This window comes from Amphiura filiformis, chromosome 19 (genome assembly GCF_039555335.1).
Source record: "Amphiura filiformis chromosome 19, Afil_fr2py, whole genome shotgun sequence".
NCBI lineage: Eukaryota > Metazoa > Echinodermata > Ophiuroidea > Amphilepidida > Amphiuridae > Amphiura > Amphiura filiformis.
In genome coordinates, this window is record NC_092646.1 from 39,786,083 (window position 1) to 39,806,656 (window position 20,574).

General features: G+C 33.9%; 1 protein-coding gene across 1 annotated transcript in view; it reads left to right on the forward strand.

Annotated features, from left to right (window-relative positions):
* Positions 1-20,367, forward strand: part of LOC140140722 (arginine-binding periplasmic protein-like) — a 31,935-nt gene extending 11,568 nt beyond the window's left edge. The window contains exon 7 of the mRNA XM_072162474.1: positions 19,572-20,367. Within this exon, the coding sequence (XP_072018575.1) occupies positions 19,572-19,618 (47 nt within the window). The 3' untranslated portion in view covers positions 19,619-20,367. The remainder of the gene's footprint in view (positions 1-19,571) is intronic.
* The last annotated feature ends 207 nt before the right edge of the window (positions 20,368-20,574 follow it).

Here is a 20,574-nt window from a genome sequence, read left to right on the forward strand (position 1 = left end):
ACTAAGAAGAAGAAGAAACTGACCAAAAACAAAAGTCCAGCTGTCGCTCGGCTGGACTAAAGAAGAAGAAGAAGAAGAAACCGCTGACATGCAAGAGTCCAGCCGCCGCTCGGCTGGACTAAGAAGAAGAAGAATAGCAAAACAGGACCTAGCTAAGTGACCTCAGCCTAAGTTCGGCTGGACTAAGAACCTTATAAAAACTTTCCTTAGCCATTTTGCAAATGGCTAAAGAAAAAAATTTTCACAAAAAGTTTATCGGTAAATAACTCCATTGCAGCTATTTTTAAAATATCATCTCTATTAGATAGATGCATTCGTCCATAAAATTATTACAAAAATAGGAACCTTTTAATAGTTACTAACAAATAATATTTTATCTAAAGGCCAATCTTTAAAGACTCGTGAATAAAGCTTTTAGTAGATCGTTTATTATGATCTTCTACACCGGTGCATCTTTCACGGCCAATTGAACACTTAAAAGCTAGTTTTAATAATTATAAGATAGTCTTGTCAGCTGATCATCTTGAAATTACATGGAATTTAAGAGAAAAACAACTTCTTGAATGTAGAATTACTTTGACAATATTTTACAATGTAAGTTTTAGTACATGTGTAGCATTTCTTTTACTTTGCATTATCAACCCCCTGAGCACTACCTGCCGATCTAACATTGCCTCTGATTGGTCAATTACATAATATCTTCATTTTAATCACCAATCGGAATAGAACTTTGCAAATAATTCACCCCAATTTTTTTGCGTGGTGAAATTATTCTAACAATGTTGCTGATTGGTCCAATTGGTAATGAAAACTTCTTTTGGACCAATCGGCAGGTAGTTCTCATGGGGTTAAAATATTGCACTGGAACAATCACCCTGTGGAGCTCATATGTTTATGATTATGTTGTCACCAGTGTGTTAAGCTATTTGTATTTGTATAATTTTTATTTTATAATACGATACGATACGATGCGATAATGCGATCGGCAAGATGATACACGCATTGTAGACGCTGAAATGAAATGCAATTTTCTTCGTTTTACCCCATTTGTTTGGCTCGAAAGTAAAAGGGGACAATGTGATCAGTAGCTATCAGTGAAAACTAACATTTAAATAAGAATCTATTTTTTATGCATATCACACATTATTGCTTCAACTAGAATACTATAAATAGAAATATTAGTGTATATCGGTGATTTGGAGAGACTCATGTACATTATGTTGTACCCAATCTATAAAAAAAAATGGTAGTAGTGATAATAATAAACCATCATAGAATTGAGTAATTTATTGAAGGAACATAATAATATTTCATGTATAATTACATGAAGTATAAACCCGATAAAATCAAATGCAGAGAAAATAAAACAAAAAGGAACAAAATCCTCAAAGAAATAGGCAAACCGGATGAAATGGAAAAGACAACGAAAATAATGGAACAATTTGAAGAAAATGAGAAAAAAAAAGTGACATGAACCCAGCAGTCGGATAACTCCCATAGTCTTAAGGGGGTACGTATATTATAGGGGCAAGGACTACAACTGCTGCACTGGAAATTTTATGTCAGCACAGACAACAGTTGTGGAGTTACAGTCAAAAATGAGGGAAAACCAGTATTTGATCAATAAATCAATAACTACTTGCCTTGAGTTGCTGAATTTTCAGTGCAGTAGTTGTAGTCCTTGCCCCTATAATAAACATATCTTACTTGTCACCAATGCGTTGTAATTTTTGAGAAAATGCAAAAACATGCACAAAATTGGCCAGGGGTGTAGTACCCCCTTAACCGTACTTGTGGTTGATGGTAATAATGGTTTAATAACAATTGTCAAAAACAGGTACCAGTGTGTAATATGCCTATCCTGCCTGAAACTAACCTGTCCATAATATCATATGCCTACAGCACTAATTTTTTGGGATTAGAAATTTTTTGATCAACTTCTGCCAAATGAAACATAGCTCATTCCTAATCATTCATTTAATTCTAACTGGCAACAAAAGTTAAATTTAACTACTTGCCAAAATTTATGAATTAAGGGCCCAAAACATTAATTTTAGGTGTTTTATTCACTTGTTGTGACAATCAAGTCTAAAGACTTGTACAAGTCTAATTTCAATTTATGCATTCTGATTTTTAGAAAATACATGTTTGATTCTTTATAATCAATCATTTAATTAAGGTAACACAAAGAAGTGAAAAGTAGAGTAAAATTACTCTTATGACTTGTACCAAGTCTTTGATTTTTGAGACTTTATTGTCAAAAAATTTGCCAAAATGCTTGTTTTTGGCTCTTTTTCATGAAATTAGTAAAATTTTATCTTTTATCTCCAATTAGTACAACATGAATGATTAGGATTGAACTTTGTTTCATCAGCGATGATATTTTGTAATCCCAAAAAATTAGTGCTGTATTTTTCTGGAATGGGGGTATAGTTGTCAGCGGATAACACTTCCAAGCTGTGCAAAATCCAGCTGACCTGATGAAAATTTTTTACAGGAGAAGCATTTTTTATTTGATTAAATTTATACTATTTGGGTCAATACATATTTTAATCGGAGTCAAAAGTACTTAGATTCTTGATAGAATAGATTATTTAATTATTACAATTATACAATTACATAGCAATAAACATAAGTGCAGTACAGTTTTGCTGCTTCCTGCCAGCAGCCCCTTCCAAGCGAACACAAAAAGGTTCTTAAGGCAGGTTTCCCTGGAACTATGAAAACTCATAACTTCTAAAATTGTTGGTCTAAAATATATAAATCTATAAATATTTAGAATGGAAATGAATTGATAAATCCATATGTGAGGTCAATTTTGACAAAAATGCTCAAACAAAATATTTCTTGTGTAAAAAAAAAGATAAATCTTTTAAAACTAGATATAAATATCTAGTAACGTTTTTTATTTTAATTTTTTTTTACCAACTTCATCAAAAATATTTAAAATTTGGGCCAAAATCAGGCTTATTATAATTTTTTTTAATGCAAAATTTAGCATTTTTCAACAATTTTCAAAAAAGAAAGTTGGTCAAAATTCAAAAAATATAAAATAATAAAACCGTTTCTAGATATGTATATCTAGTTTTAAAAAAAATAATAAACAATATTTACTAAAGAATTTTTTTGTTACGGTGACCGAAAAAGTGTTTATCCAAAAAACCCTTTTTTTTTAGGTTTTCTCCGAAAATTATCATTTTTGCCCAACTTTGACCTCACAGATGGATTCATTAAGTAATTTCCATTCTAAATATGTATACTTTTATATACACCAACATTTTAGAAGTTATGAGGCCCAAAAGTTTCAGTAATTCCAGGGCCACCCTTAAAACTTAAATGTCGGGTTATATAAAGATCGTGAATACGTTTTTAAACGTTATTCTAAAATAATTGGGGCAAACATTTTTTATGAATATTTTGCAGTGTTGTAGGTCTCGAGACCAGGTCTCGGTCTCGAGACCTGGTTTTGCAGTGTCTCGGTCTCGGATGTCAAGGTCTTGGTCTCGGAACTCAACATTCTCGGTCTCGGACCTCAAAAGTCTCGGTCTCGAACGTTTTTTTGGTCGAGACCTGAAGAAAAAGATATGATTTTCTATTGTTGTTCATTATTGTTATTCCTTACCCTAAATTTCAATGAATGTTGAAGAAATTGTTAAGAATAAAGATACAGAAATCATTTTATAAAGTTATAAAAAGTTATAAATGAATCATAAGTGAGCATGTTCGTATGTGAGCTTCCAATTTCAGTTCATGATTAAACATAAGTGGGCAGATGGCGGAAGCGAGGATCCCACTTAATAGTAAAACGAATATGGTGGTAGTGATTAAGGGTATCTTAGTCATTTGGCCCAATGTTTTTTGATGAAAAGCAGGAGCTTGCCGAGTTGATGAAGAATGCGTTTGCTGAGTTGAGGATTCCAGTGGCGGTAGTGTTGTTATCACTGACGGCTGATCGTTGACCGATGCCGGTGATTCTTTTAGCCTATTGCTTTGACTATTGATTTGTGGAGACCGTTTGAAGATTGCGGCTGTCCGTTAGATGTACTAGGTACCGATAAATGCTGGTACACAGTTGACACTGAGTGTATTTTTACGATCGTGGTACTTCTTTTGTGGTCTTCTTTTCTAATTCGGTTATCAGTTTTGAGTGGCTTTGGTCTTGAATCACATTGAGAATTGTCTATCTGCGTGCTACGATCGTTTTGGTTTGCTCTAATTTGTACTTCCCGTAGTTGGTTTATATTCACAAAGCGAACTATGTTGCGGACTTTCCTTTGCTGTCGCCTCACATGTAAAACCATATTAAGATTAAGCCCCGCTATGAGTCCAAAGACAGCAATAAACAGGAAGCAGTCAAGTGCAATTAAAACTGGTTGGTAATAAGCTTCTATGCACTTATAAAACGTTTCATCATTTGTGGTGTACCGTAGACCAATACCGTGTGGGATTCCAATGCTGATACACATGAGTATAATTAATATAAGTAGCATTATGGTTAGTTTTCGTGACACCTTTTTGCTTGGATTACCGCAAACCGTACACCAACGAATAATGGGTATCAATTAGCCATGTAGTAACAGTATGTAGAACTCGATGGTGTAGAAGACGCAGTATAAAGACTTGCATAAAAGATCACCCGGAAAACTATCCGTGTTTGATATGTCACTGTTGTCGCCGGTTATGACATCAATGTCAGCACTTGTTGCAATGTCGGTGGCCAATGTCGGATTGTCGTTAGCGCTCGGTATACTGTCAAGGGTGTCCGGCATATTGAAGTACTGCATGTCGTTAATTGATAACAATCCTACATCCATCGGTAAAAGAATCATGCATATCAACAAATCTCCAACCGCAATTGCCAAAATTAAGATCACGGCAGGTGGTTTTTGGACGCTCTTTCTTCCAAATACTATTAAAACAAGTAAATTGCCGATAACGCCCAACGTACACACTAACGCGTCTTGGATTATGAAAATGTTCATACTTGGCATGATACCGATTCAAGAAAAAGACGATATCCTGAAAAATAAAAATGTTAGTAAATATAAAACCAAAATATGCACTGTCACATAATCATCTGTTTTTCGTTTCCTTTTATTTTATTATTTTCAGCAAATCATAGTCACACGTGTTCCATAATACCTCGCCTGAACTCGATCTGTCATTTATATCATTTTTAGTCGTTACATGTAGTGTCAGTATTGAATTTGTAGTGTAAAATATTTGTAAACTTATAGTTTATGAATGAATAAATGAATGAATGAATGAATGAATGAATCTTTATTTCCATAATAAAAAAACAACAAAATACAAAGAAATTCAACATCAATGTTTATAACATCACTTTCTTAAAGAATAATGTTTAAGTATACGAATATGTAAAACAATACTTACACTGGTGAAAACGACAAGCAACACTTTAGATCCACGCTCAGTGTGTACAGAATGAACTACTATTTTCCCCTTATTTACTAATAGCTGAAATGTAAATATTCATCATAAGCTATGTGTTTACGTCATAATGCTTTTAATCACCCACCAATTTACGTATATAGGGACGCACCATTATTTTTTGTGAGGGCATTGATTTTTTTCTTTTCCCATTTGCAAGGGGATAAGTCGAGATAAAAAGAATATCACATAATTTACTGTTTCTGTTGTAGCGATAAAAAATAACCTTTAGAATAAAACAAATAAACAACGAGAGGTAAGCACGATATTAAAAATGTCCCCTTCGAGTTTGCGAAAAAAATAAATCACAAAAGAAAAAGAAAAAAATAGCGCGACCCAAACTCCCTTAGCCCGTGCATGGTAATCTAAGTGTTGCAAACCTTAACAAGTCGTCTTAAAAAAAACTAAGTGATACTTGCGTCATATATGAGTAGGCACTTTCAAGAGAAAAAAAACCTTGGACTCTAATAATTCAGTTTTAATTGAATGGATCTCACAAATTCGAAAATAAATTTGATCAAAAATTAAATTGTTTAAATTCATGATTACCTTTCTTCCCTTACGAGCTGGGGTATGGACGTTTGCACAGTATTTTTATGGGACATAAGAGCACATCAGACATATCAAATCAAATTACATTTTGAATACGTAGAATGTCCTTCTGAATTTCGTGATATTATACAAATTTTATGGCGCATTAACAAATCCAAATACTATTAAAACAAGTAAATTGCCGATAACGCCCAACGTACACACTAACGCGTCTTGGATTATGAAAATGTTCATACTTGGCATGATACCGATTCAAGAAAAAGACGATATCCTGAAAAATAAAAATGTTAGTAAAAATAAAGTCAAAATATACACTGTCACATTTTTTACATCTGTTTTTCGTTTCCTTTTATCAGCAAATCATAGTCACACGTGTTCCATAATACTTCGCCTGAACTCGATCTGTCATTTCTATAATTTTTAGTCGTTACATGTAGTGTCAGTATCGAATTTGTAGTGTAAAATATTTGTAAAATTATAGTTTATGAATGAATGAATGAATGAATAAATGAATGAATGAATGAATGAATGAATGAATGAATGAATCTTTATTTCCATAATAAAAACAAAAACAAAATACAAAGAAATTCAACATCAATGTTTATAATATCACTTTCTTAAAGAATACTGTTTAATTATACGAATATGTAAAATAATACTTACACTGGTGAAAACGACAAGCAACACTTTAGATCCACGCTCAGTGTGTACAGAATGAACTACTACTTTCCCCTTATTTACTAAAAACTGAAATGTAAATATTCATCATAAGCTATGTGTTTACGTCATAGTGCCTTTAATCACCCACCAATTTACGTATATAGGGACGCACCATTATTTTTGAGTGAGGGCATTGATTTTTCCCATTTGCAAGGGGGGGGGGATAAGTCGAGATAAAAAGAATATCACACAATTGACTAAATAAATAACCTATTCTGTTGTAGGGATAATAAATTCACCTTTTAGAATAAAACAAATAAACAATGAGAAGTAAACATGATATGAAAGTCCCCCTTCATGTTTGCGACAAAATAAATCACAAAATAACATGAAAAAATAGCCCGACCTAAACTCCCTCGGCCCCTGCATGGAAATCTAAATGTTGCAAACCTTAAAGGGTAGGTCTATTGCAAAAACAAGTATATCTCTATACGAAGAGAATAATTATTACATTACAAGTTGACACTCGTTGCAATTTTATGCGTATATTTTCTCCTGAAAAAAGAGAAATTGTGTGGGTAAATTTCCGGCTCGTACGTGATCTTCCCCCGTTTGATGAAGCAAAATTAATTTTCAAGGCAGCGGGCTACCGTGCTCTCATCATACAATCACAATCAGTTTGACAAGTTGGACATTAGCAACAATGAGTTGTGCTATTGTTTACCATAACAATTCTGCATAACAATATGCAGACTATTGTTCTCATTTGGGAAACAAAGCGTCACACAGTATTGTTAATATGTGTTTGCTTTTTAATATTTCATCCAACTGAAACTATAATAACTATAGTATTGCAATATAGCACAGGGAAATCAGATAAATGAGTTTGTGGACTTAACACGGTTTATATGGTAGTCTCAGATTGATCACGCTGAAACTCTAAGCTCAAATTATTTTTTGTATTTTTTAGCCCAAATACTTCTTGCCGTATGTAATATCTCAATAATGACCATTATATAAAAAAAGAAGCGTTTGTTTTTTATAAAAATATAAAAAAACCATTAAATGTGTGTTTTTTTTTCTGTGAACAACAACAGTATACGTTCTGTGCATTGAAAATGTTTATAGTCCTTTCTCGCAAAGCAGGCACAGTCATTTCATGACGTCAACTTTTTTCTTGGTCAAATCTCGTTCGAAGGAACTCATCGCTTAAGTTGGTTTTTGCGGAATATCAATTTTAAACGTCTTATTTTCTCAAAAAAGAGTAATTTTCATTGTCCTCATAATATTAGCTTGCCAATGATATGATGTTGTCCGAGCAATATAAATGACCTTTAACAATTCGTCTTAACAACAGATAAGTGATACTAGTACTTGCGTCAATATGAGTAGGCACTTTCGAGAGAGAAAGAAACCTTGGACTCTAATAATTCAGTTAAAATTAATTGAAATGATCTCACAAATTCGTACATAAATTTGATCTTACATTATTGTTTAAAATCATGATAACTTTTCTTCCCTTAAGGGCTTGGGTATGGATATTTGCACAGTATTTTTTATGGGACATGAGAGCACATCAAACCATTAAATGTGTAGTTTTTTTCCGTGAACAACACAAGTACACGTTCTGTGCATTGAGAATATTTATAGTCCTTTCTCACAAAGCAGGCACAGTCATTTCATGACGTCAACTTTTTTCTTGGTCAAATCTGTCTCGTTCGAAGGAACTCATCGCTTAAGTTGGTTTTTGCGGAATATCAATTTTAAACGTCTTATTTTCTCAAAAAAAGAGTAATTTTCATTGTCCTCGTAATACAGGGTGTCTCAATAAAAATAGGCCCTATGGAACATGGTGCATAACTTAAAATATCGGCAGTAAAATAAAAAATTTCTTAAAGATTCAAAACCCATGAAGTGTCTGCTTAACATTGGTGCAAAAATGATCCAAATCCGTTCACGCGTCACTGAGATAATTAAGTTTGTACAAATAGACACATTTTGGACCATTCCAATGGGGTAATACACAGTAACAATAATGTATAGTTTATAATAAGAGAAATAAAAGGAAACGCCAAGTGTTGTTGAATAGGAGTTGAAAATCAATCAATCAATCTCCCGAATAATGATTTTCACACTTTTCTCTTTGGGTCAAGGGTTCGGATAGCAACGTTTGCAAAGTATTTTTGTAGGACCTGAGAGCACATCAGACATATCGAATATCATTCTGAATACGAGGAATGTCCTTCTTATATCAATGTTGTTGTTGTTGTTTTTAAATTCGCGGTATAACACACATTTTATGGCAAATTACTAAAATTTGATGTTTTTTGTATTTTTAATATTTAACCATGCTCGAAGTTAACTTCACAAATCTAATGATATGTACTTATTGTATGTAGCTGGGATGAAAAGCCGACCTTCAATCGATTTTCCCCCAAAAAGACCCAATTGTTTCTGTGTTTTTTTTATTTGGGAAAAAAATCTTTATCTTAAATATGAAAGGTAAAAATGTTCAGATGATAAACGGCTTTTCGTCGTACATATCATTAAATTTATACAATTTACTTCGAGGACTGGTAAATTTCAAAAATATCAATTATTAATCATTTGCCATAAAATGGCATTATATCAGAAGAACATTCCTCGTTTTCAAAATGCATTTCGATATATCTGATGTGCTCTCAGGTCCCACAAAAAAATCGTGAAGATGTCGCTCTTTATACATTTGTCAACCAACAGTAGGGCTGAACTTTATATTGAAGTTGCAGAAATATGTGATTCAAGAAAAATAGGTTCCCTCAAATTGAAATGTCCAGCTAAAGGTATTGATGGTGATAAACAACATCAATAACAGAAACGAGGCATAGTTGCTGATCAATTATCTCCTACCTAGCAACACTGGGAGTTAAGGTTTGACACTATTTCAAACTATTGCGATTTGGTAGTTCACATCATATTGCAAACGGTTGTGAGCTTTGGAAAAAATTGCATTGATATTACAGATAGACTTTCGTAGGTCCTGTGGTTCTCGAGTTATGTTGTAAAGAGGGATGAAACAACATCAATTTTGTAAAACGTACGTAACTCATTATTAATAAGTCAAGCAAGGTTTCAAAGTATGAAGTTTTGCAAAACATCAAGGTGTTATTTTTCAATAATATATTATTGATTTAGATAATGAAAATCGATCTTTTTGGCAGCTTCGACAAACAATACTTAGTCAACCATTAACTTCATTAATTTCTTCCATTCTAAACTACAATGCAGCACATTATTGTTAATGTGTATTGTCCCATTGGAAAGGTCCAAAAATGAGTCTATTTGTAGTTTCCCAATTCCCAATTATCTCAGTGACGAGTGAACGGATTTGGATAATTTATGCACCAATCTATAGACAACACTTCATGAATTTTGTCCCCCTATCCACAGGGCCTATTTTTATTGAGACACCCTGTATTAGCTTGCCAATGATATAATGTTGTCCGAGCAATATATATGACCTTTAACAATTCGTCTTAACAACAGCTAAGTGATACTAGTACTTGCGTTAATATGAGTAGGCACTTTCGAGAGAAAAAAAACCTTGGACTCTAATAATTCATTTAAAATTAATTGAATTGATCTCACAAATTCGTACATAAATTTGATCTTACATTAAATTGTTTAAAATCATGATAACTTTTCTTCCCTTAATGGGCTGGGGTATGGACATTTGCACAGTATTTTTTATGGGACATGAGATCACATCAGACATATCAAATTACATTCTGAATACGAAGAATGTCCTTCTGAATTTGCGATATTATACAATTTATGGCGAATTATAAATAAAAAATTGATATTTTTAACATTTAACAGTCCTCGAATTATTTTTTTAAATCTAATGATATTTAGATTTTCCCCCCAAAACACGTAAACAATGAGGTATTTTGGGGAAAGTGCATCAATATCTTCAAAACGAAATTTTCAACTGATCATTGGCTTTTCCTCCCAGCTACATACACTACTTAAAAGTACATATCATTAGATTTATAAACTTTACTTCGAGGAGTGTTAAAAATGACAAATATAAACAATATCAATTTTTAATAATTTGCAATAGGATTTGTATTATATCGCCAATTTCAAAAATTCAAAAATATTTTAAAACAGAAGGACTTCCCTCGTTTTCAGAATACAATTCGATATGACTGATGTCCTCTCATGTCCCACAAAAATAATGTGTAAACGTTGTTACCAGAGCTCTTAAGAAAATCATAAAAGCTGCCTGCACGATGTGATCTGCATCCTAAGGATAATATCGACTCCTCTCAATCCTGTGGGCATATTTATATAATGAAGACCTGAGCGCAAGAAGACCGTAAGTCCACTTGGCCCCTCAACATGTATACACTAAAGTTACATATAGTTTTTTAGGGTTTTATAATGTTTAATACATGTTCAGGGCGAAACCATCATGAAAGGTTGTGAAAATTTTGTTTTGGCCCCTGAACATGTATTAAATATTACCAAACTATACGAAACTATACGCAACATTAGTGTATTCATGTTGAGGGGCCAAGTGGACTTATGGTCTTCTTGCGCTCAGGTCTTCAAATAAGACTGAATGAAAACAGAAAAGACACTGAAAAAATCACGTACGTAATTAGACCAGAAAAAAAGAAAATAACCCGTCACAGAACAGCATATGTCGACCAATACCGACCATGTGGCATCGTGGAATCATGTCATTGACTGGGAGGGGACAAAGATTCTAGAAAATGACTCAAATAAACACACAAGGGGAAACTTTTTGATAGCTCCAGGAAAAAGAAGGAAAAAGAAGGAGCCGAAGAAAGAAGAAGAAGAAGAAGAAGAAGAAGAAGAAGAAGAAGAAGAATTTGCTGAGATATGACAAAATGCGTATATTAACATTTGGGTCTTTGGGGCTTTTGACCTTTGGGCCAAGACCACCGCAAAAAATTTCTAGGGGTGATCAAAAACCTTAGCTTTTATACTTATGGGCATGCAAAGCAGTGACTGTATTTCCAGAAATAGACATTGGTATGATACTCCTGGAGCATTCTTATTCACATCATTTTACAGACAACATAAACATGCTCCAGGAGCAGATTTGATATAATTTGTTAAACTATATACTTATAATGGGCAAGTAAAGCAGTGCTGTATTTCAAAAATCATACATTGGTATGATACATCATGATCCTGGAGCATTCTCATTCATATGGTTCTGGTTCTGGTTAAATACTTCTCAGCACTTTCTACAAAGCCAGGCGAGAAGGGTAAACATAAACATACTCCAGGAGCAGATTTAATATAATTTGTTAAACTATATACTCCTGGAGCATAATTTGGGGCAAAAATCTCTCAAAAGCGTGGAGAACTCAGAGACTATCGTAAGTGTCATTAACATTAGTCTTACATGCAATACAACAGCAAAACTAAACTGCTGAAACTGCATTTACGATGTTTTATTTCATTAAAACATACTATCAACTTCACAGCTTCAAAACATGGTTTAAAGTGTGCACTTTCGTGTGTTCTTTTATAATTCTTCAAAATACAAATTGCGCCAAACATTTCACTTAGAGGCCCATTCAGTGATTTGCTAATCCGGACGATCGTGAAAGCATCGAAATTCAGATTTTGGTACTTGTAATTCAAAAAAATAAAAATACGGGTCCTAGATATTTTTATCTAGTTTTTAAAATAATTTTAAAAAATTTTTGGCCAAATAATTTTTTTTTACGTTGTTGCACGAAAAAATTTGGGCCAAAAACCTGTTTTTTGGAATTTTCTCCAAAAATGAGCATTTTGGCCCAAATTGGACCTCACAAATGAATTTATCAAGTCATTTCCATTCTAAAAATGTATACTTTTTATATTCTTTAGACTAATAATTTAGCAGTTACGAGGTCCGAAAGTTTCCATAATTCCAGGGTTCAGACCAACCTTAATTACTTTTTTCTTATTACATGTAACTATAATTAAAGACCGAATTAAAAAGACTAGTTTGCGTCTGACGTCATGACAAAGTCGCGCCGTGATTGGTTGCTAACCTGCGCAGTATGGCATTTTTGGTCTGCTTGACAGGACGTCATACGCAAACTAGTCTTTTTAATTCGGCCTTCAATTATACGGCTTTTGTGTTGTCCCAAAGCCCTTGGCAGTTTCAAAAACGAATCTGGTAAATTTTCTTCGAAATATTTCTCAGAACTTCATGACTTTACGGCAAAAAACTACAAAACTTAAATAAAAAATGAATTTGCCGTTTCAGCTGAATTGTATACGCTAAGAAAAACGAACGCACAGGCGCTTTAAGAAATAACAAATTTTAACCTAACCTTACCCTAGAGCTTTCCGATTATGCAACAAACATAAACATACTTCTTACTTAAAACTAAAGAGTTTTTTCACTTCTATACGAAATTTTGTGGACATGATTCCATAAATAACTGGACTTATTATGTGATTTAACAACGATATGTCAGCAACCAAAGTTATAAGTTGGCTTTCGTAAACTTTGGCATCCATTTCTTTATCACTATAAATTGCAAAAATGATCAGAGACGGGAGATATAGTAAAACGAATATGGTGGTAGTGATTATAAGTATCTTAGTCATTTGGCCCAATGTTTTTTGATGAAAAGCGGGTGCTTGCCGAGTTGATGACGAATTCGTTTGCTGAGTTGAGGATTCTAGTGGCGGTAGTGTTGTTATGACTGACGGCTGATTGTTTACCGACCCTAGTGATTCTGTTAGTCTATTGTTTTGACTAAATTATTTGGTTTTTGTAGAGTTCTTGAAGATTGAGGCTGTCTACTAGATGTACTAGGTACCGATAAATGCTGGTACACAGTTGAGTCTGTGTGTATTTCTGCGATCGTGGTACTTCCTTTATGGTCTTCTTTCCCAATTCGGTGATCAGTTTCGAGTGGCTGTGGTCTTGAATCACATTGAGAATTTTCTATCTGAGTGCTACGATCGTTTTGATTTACACTGACTTCTGCTTCCCGAATTTGTTGGCTTGTATTCTCAAAACGAACTACAATATTGCGGACTTGCATTTGCTGTCGCCGCACATATAAAACCATGTAAAGATTAAGCCCCGCTATGAGTCCAAAGACAGTAATAAGCAGACAGCAATCAAGTACCATTAAACCTGTTTGGTAATGGGTTTCTATGCACATATAAGACGTCTCATCAGTTGTGGTGTACCGTAGACCAATACCGTGTGGGGTCCCAAAACTGGCGCCCATGAGTACAATTAATATTAGTAGCATTATGGTTAGTTTACGTGACATCTTTTTACTTTTTTTTGCGGCAAACCGTACACCAACGATTAATGGCTATCAAGCCATGTAGTAACAGTATGTAGAACTCAATGGTGTAGAAGACGCAGTATAAAGACATGCATAAGATATCACCAAGAAAGCTACCTGGGTTTGACTTATCACTGTTGATGCCGGTTATGACATCAATATCAGCACTTGTTGCAATATCGTCAGTCGGATTGTCACTGTCAAGAGTGTCTGATATATTGTAGTGCCACATGCTGCTAATTGAAAACAATCCTAAATCCATCGGTAAAAGAATCACGCTCATCAACAGATCTCCAACCGCAATTGCCAAAATTAAGATCACGGCAGGCGGTTTTTGGACGCTCTTTCTTCCAAATACTATTAAAACAAGCAAATTGCCGATAACGCCCAACGTACCTATTACCGCATCTTGGATTATGAACGTGTCCGTACTAGGCATGGCTACGAAAAAGACGATCTCCTTTGATATTGTGAAATTACTGGAAATAAAAAGTTAATGAAAGCAAAATCAAAAAATACACAGTCACGTGTTTTTTACATTCTGTTTTTCGTTGTCACACATCTATAATTCAACAGTTTCTTTTCTTTTTGAGTAGTTACAGGTAGTGTCAGTATAGATTTATTTGTAGTGTAAAATATTTACAAATACTAATTTTAAATGTTACTTTCTAAAAGAATTAAGTTTCATTGTTTAAAATACACTAGGAGACATTATACTGTGAAAATCCGTGAAAATCACAGCTTTTTACGGATTGTTCAACCGATCCATTTTTTGTTTCCTATTCATACTTACATTGATGTAATAATGATTCCACAAAACGACAAGCAAGTTACACTTACGATTTACACTCAGTGTGCGAAAAGAATGAACTACTACTTTCCCTCATTTTCTAAAATCGTTTGCATCAGATAAGGGAGTGTTCATAAATACTTTAGTGGGGGTTGGAAAATATGGGGAGATCAAAAATATTTTGGGTCCTAAAAAGGTTGATCAAGAAAGATTCAGTTTTTCGCGCGCATGAAATCAAATGCTAAGTATTCACTTGTCATGATTGTGTACTTTCAAGCTTCAAATCAACAAAATGAGCGCACTTAACAATTTGAGTGTAACACTATGACTCCAATGAGTAATAATTCCAAACGGTAATTTTTAGTTACAGAGTTAATGACCATAGGCGTAGACCCCCCTATATTGTGATAGGGGATGGTCCATACAATCATCCCCCATGCTGATGCCTGTAAATGGGTTTCTGATCAAATTAACTCCATATTTGGCCATTTTAACCTAACAGGTGCCAATGTCTTTTTAAGCTTTGGGCGATTTCATTCCAGTTTTGTATGATTTCACCAGTTTAGCTTCACGGTTGTTTGATGTATATAGAATTGGCTTCATTATTAACTAAATACAAACTATAGATGGCGCTATTTATCCTAAATCATATAAAACAGCTGGAATAGGTGAAACAAGCAACAAGGAAATTTTATAAACACATTTTAGCAAACAATAAAAGGAGTTGTTTGTATTAAAAGCTTAAAAGAGTAATTTCCAGTAACTAAATAGCGCCACCAATTTTTTCATTAATAGATACATTTTATATCCAAAAAAGCTATAAAAATGCTATAAAAGTGAATAATTTTGTAAAAGAGGGAAAATTAAAGTTTAGAAGACTCAAAAGCATCTGTATACATTAGCATGATATCACATTATAGCTGTTCAGGCCTAAAGTTTGGTTGTACATGATGTTTTGTTTGAAACACTAATAAATGATCCCATCAAACAACCGTGGCTTCTACATCATAAAAAGAGGGGATAAAAAATCCACCCTTTTAAGGGAGGTGTAATGAGCGTGAACCTGGTTTGGATGCAGAGGAGTGTGCCTGTAACAGACACAGCCACCAGAAAAGGACCAGCTCAGATCGCGCGCCAAATAAGTTTGCAGTCCAGAAATTTCATTTTTTTCTCAGCCTTGCAAAAAATAGGCAGAGGTGGGAATCGAACCCGGGACCTCGGGTGTTGTAAAACCTACTGCGTTACCACTGAGCCAACTGACAATCAGCTATGAGAAGTTTGATAGTAATCCTTGATATTGCTGAATAGAATAAATCAATACTGATAGGTCTATTTATCTAATGTACGATGTTATTCAAATTGGCCTATAAACTAGGAATATAATGTGAAATGACTATCAATCGATCAATCAATCAAGTTGTCAAGTTATCAACAATCAATAATAAACCGACGTAGGCCTATCATGGAATATTACTAACTAGGCCTACTACCTAATATACCAAATAAATAAAATAAATAAATAAGTCAGTAAATAAATAAATAGGCATAGGCCTAAATAAATAAATAAATACATAATGCAGAATGCAGTTAGTATTTCAGTTGCAAAATTCCAAACATTCTATTCACACATTCTATTATAATTTTCTGCTATACACGCAAAGGACCTGTGCCTTTAATATGTCCGCGCCTAATCAATAATGAGTCTTTCACCATGCTCACACACCATGTTAAACTATTTTATCCCTGCAAGTATTATCTACTGACCAAGTCCTAACACCTCAATGAAATGGATGCTATAACGTACCCAATCAAGCGAACATATCAAGGTCATATCAGGGCGTTATACAAAGAATGGTCAAAGGTCATCGTTTCCAAAGAAGTATAGTAATAGATGTAGACACAAACTTTCGTGCGGGAAACATAAACACATAGTCGTCAGTCGTGGGGTTTTTATGAGATTTGATACGGCGCTGAAGTCTATTGGCTGTCCCAAAATCAGTACCAGACCCGGTTTCCAGACGGCAATGTGTGTGTTGTTACAAGGAATGCAAACTCATTTTATCAATGAGTGAACCACATAGAGGAATACGACATCTATCGTGAGCCAATCTGCATTCTGTTGCCTGCAAAAGCCGACGATCAGGTAAAAATTCTAAAAGCAGCGTGACTAGATATTTGCGTTAATTTCATGATACGTGTAAAACGCATTGAAAACGCCAAATTGCAGTCATAAAATATATAATATTAGTAAATCACCCAATCGAATGTTAACGTAGGGATGTGGAAAAGAACTGCAATAACAATAACAAACTATGTGCCCAAAGAGTTGTCTTTGGCATGTCGCTTTTTTGAAATATGACCAAAAATATCAAATTTTGGAAAAACGCCACAAAATTTAAAACAAACACGAACCTTCCAAAATAAATATATATTAGCACTCGGCGGCCCAGTCAATACCTGCCGCTGTGATTTGGGGTAACTCATTGCTTCCCCTCTCCAGATACCGGAACTTCAAGGTCGCTCATACCCCAGCCCTTAAGGGGGGATCAAAAAAATGTTGATGTCCGAGGTTCAAACTTCCCCCCTCCCCTCCCACCCCCAAGTATTTATGAACACTCCCTAAGTGATATATTGACGTCATAATGATTTTAGTAAGACCAGGATATTTGACCAATAATAAATTTGACATTATGTTCAACACAAGAAGACAAAAACAAATTATACTGATTACTAGAAATCCATTGTAGCTATTTTTAAATATAAAAATATCATCTCTGTAAGATTCTTTCGTCCATAAAATTATTATAAAAGTAGGAACCTTTTAGTGTTTACGTACAAATAATTTGTAATCTATATAGACCAAACTTCAAACACTTTAAACAATAATGCTTTTTATCTAGATTGTTTATTATTATCTTCTTGCATCCGTCACGGCCAATTGAACGCTTAAAAGCTAGTTTCAATATAAGTTCATCTGATCATCCTGATAGCATTGCCTAATTTATCTAGAAGAGAAAACAAGTTCTTAAAGGAGTATTTCGTGGTGACATTTTTATGGCATTTGTCAGTAGATATCCACGAAAAAATCTTATTCCCAAAATTTCAGTTGATTCCGATTCCAAGTTATCCATGATTATGTGTATTACACTGCTCCATTGACTTGCAATTTGTAATTGTAATTTCGTTCTGGTATACCAGAACGAAATTCAGTTTTCACGATATCTTTGCTAAACGAATTAATCTGCAAGAATTTTTTTGTACATAAACATTATGTAGCCAGAGGTTTCCAGTGATATAAAAATCTCAACTTTTGGGGGGGGAAAGGGGGGGAGACGATGCAGTGGATTACGAAATGCCCTTTTAAGCGTGGAAAACAAGATCGTTTTTAGGCTACGCTATGTTTTGACCAAATTCAAAATTATCTTTTAAATTCGCAGTGCATCTTAAAGGTAAAACGTCCAAGGATTCTTATTTAGTAAATGTTAATATTCTGAGCCAAAGGAAAACCTTTGTTAATAGTGTTTGAATTTTGTTATTACATTCAAGAACCAAATTTTTTTTTAATTCACTTCATTTTTGAAAGATTTGTGGCTTTCTTTTAAACTTTTAATACGCGTTGCTAACACATTAGAAAACTAATGTTGATGTGTTCAATGGGAATAAGTGGTTCCTGATTTCTTTTATGACTTCAAGAACTTGCTCCTTTTTTACAAGCTGGGTTGTATGCTGGTCTAAATTTGTGTTTATTTATTGTCTTGTTTAATTATACTTTGGATTAAATAAACTGTTCTTTCTGTCTATCTTTCTTTCTTTCTTTCTTTTATTTATTTATTTATTTATTTATTTATTTTTTATATATTTTTTATTTTTATTTATTTTTTTTATTTATTTTTTATTTCTGTCTTTCTTTCTTAATTTCTTAATTTCTTTCTTTCTTTTTTCCTCTTCCACAATTTTCCTTACTTTGTACCACATCGGCCTTAAAATGGCAAATTGTTACTGCAATGGGGGTTGATTTGCCGGATTTTGCGAACTTATTCCTATCTTTCGTGAACCATACCCCGAAATATTTGATTTCTATTTGAATTGAAACGTGTTGTCTGAATTCGACAGATAGTTTAAACTTTTAATCCGGAAGGCTGTTTAAACCGCCATAATGACGGATCGTGATCATCCAATTCGTGATCCGAACGTCCCAGCAAACACAAAATGTTTTCGGCATCATTCGCAAAAGGTTAGAAAAAGTTGCCAGAAAACGTTTAACTGTCGGGTTATATAAAGGGTATAAAACATTTTCATAACATTCAAAAACATTTTTGATAACTTACTGCAAACATTCTAACATATCGTTATTTAAGTGTTAACAAAATATTTGGCAAAAAATGTTTGCAGAAAATATTTTTCAATAACATTTTGAAAACATTTCAAAATATTTTTGTAGTGTGTTTTCATACAGAACGTCCAAAACGTTTTCATGACCTTTATATAACCCGACATTTAATGTTATTAGAATGTTTTACCAAAACCAAAAAGCCCAAACTATAACCTGTTTAAAACCTTTTAAGAACGTTTTGTGTTTACTGGGGTTGTAGCCTATGAAACGTTGTTATATCGACGCATGCTCATATAATTTTATTATATATATAAAACAATGTCTATACACACACCCCAACACCCCCACAACACCAACACCCCTCTCCCACACCACACACCCCAACCACCCATCCATCCACCGACACACATGCAGTTTTTAAGCATCTCAACTATTGTTCTAAATGTTCTTTTATTTATTTCAGGTCATTGGCCCGGACCAGCGCCGGATGAATTATGCATCGGATATTAAAATCTTTTAAGGGCTGGGGTATGAACGTTTGGACAAAATTTATTGTGGGACATGAGAGCACATCAGACATATCGAATTGCATTCTGAATACGAAGAAGGTCCTTCTGATATCAAATAATTTTGATTTTTTTAAATTCGCGATATAATACACATTTTATGGCAAATGATTAAAAATTGATATTTTTGATATTTGTGAGTGGACACTACGAATGAGCCGTAAATTCGGCAAATTGTATTCTGAGTTACAGTGTAAAATGTGTGTGAAGGTCGTATTCATAGTTAAATCAATTCATTGCGACAACTATCTCATCAAACACTGTTTAAACCAATCAATAATACTATTGCTAATACGCTTCTACCTATTTCTATAGAATAGTTGCTGTCTTCGTTTGCTTTGGCTAAATCCTGTTCAAGTGGTGGATAACAAAACATTGTATTTTGTCTAGGTATGTATAATCAACAATTAGCAATGAGAGGACATTCCTGAACCTCGTTGACTTGGGGGTTGATTTGAAATGACCGCCAATTATGACTGTTTGATATTTATTACCAAAAATGTGGAAAAAGAGACGCATGTAGAACCGATAAAAGATACAATTTTGTTGAAGGAACAGAGTTCAACAAATCATAAACCCGCTTCTGGATATCGTTTGAAGTCAAATGATATACCATTTTAAAGCTCATGATATACCGTAAACGTTCGCCTAATGGCGCTATGGAGTTCATGGAAATGAGAGAGCGCCATCCCTGTAAAAAGCCGACTATTATCACTGATCATTAAGGGTACGTGTAGTTAAAGGGTGAAACCTATCGACACATACAATTATGAACAAGATCGAACAAACTTGTTCATGATGATGCGGTAATCATTCACCTGATACGTTGTGGCCCAGTGAGCAGAGCATTAGACTAAAGTGCGAGGATAAAGAGAACTTGTGGAGAAGATTGATGGTTCG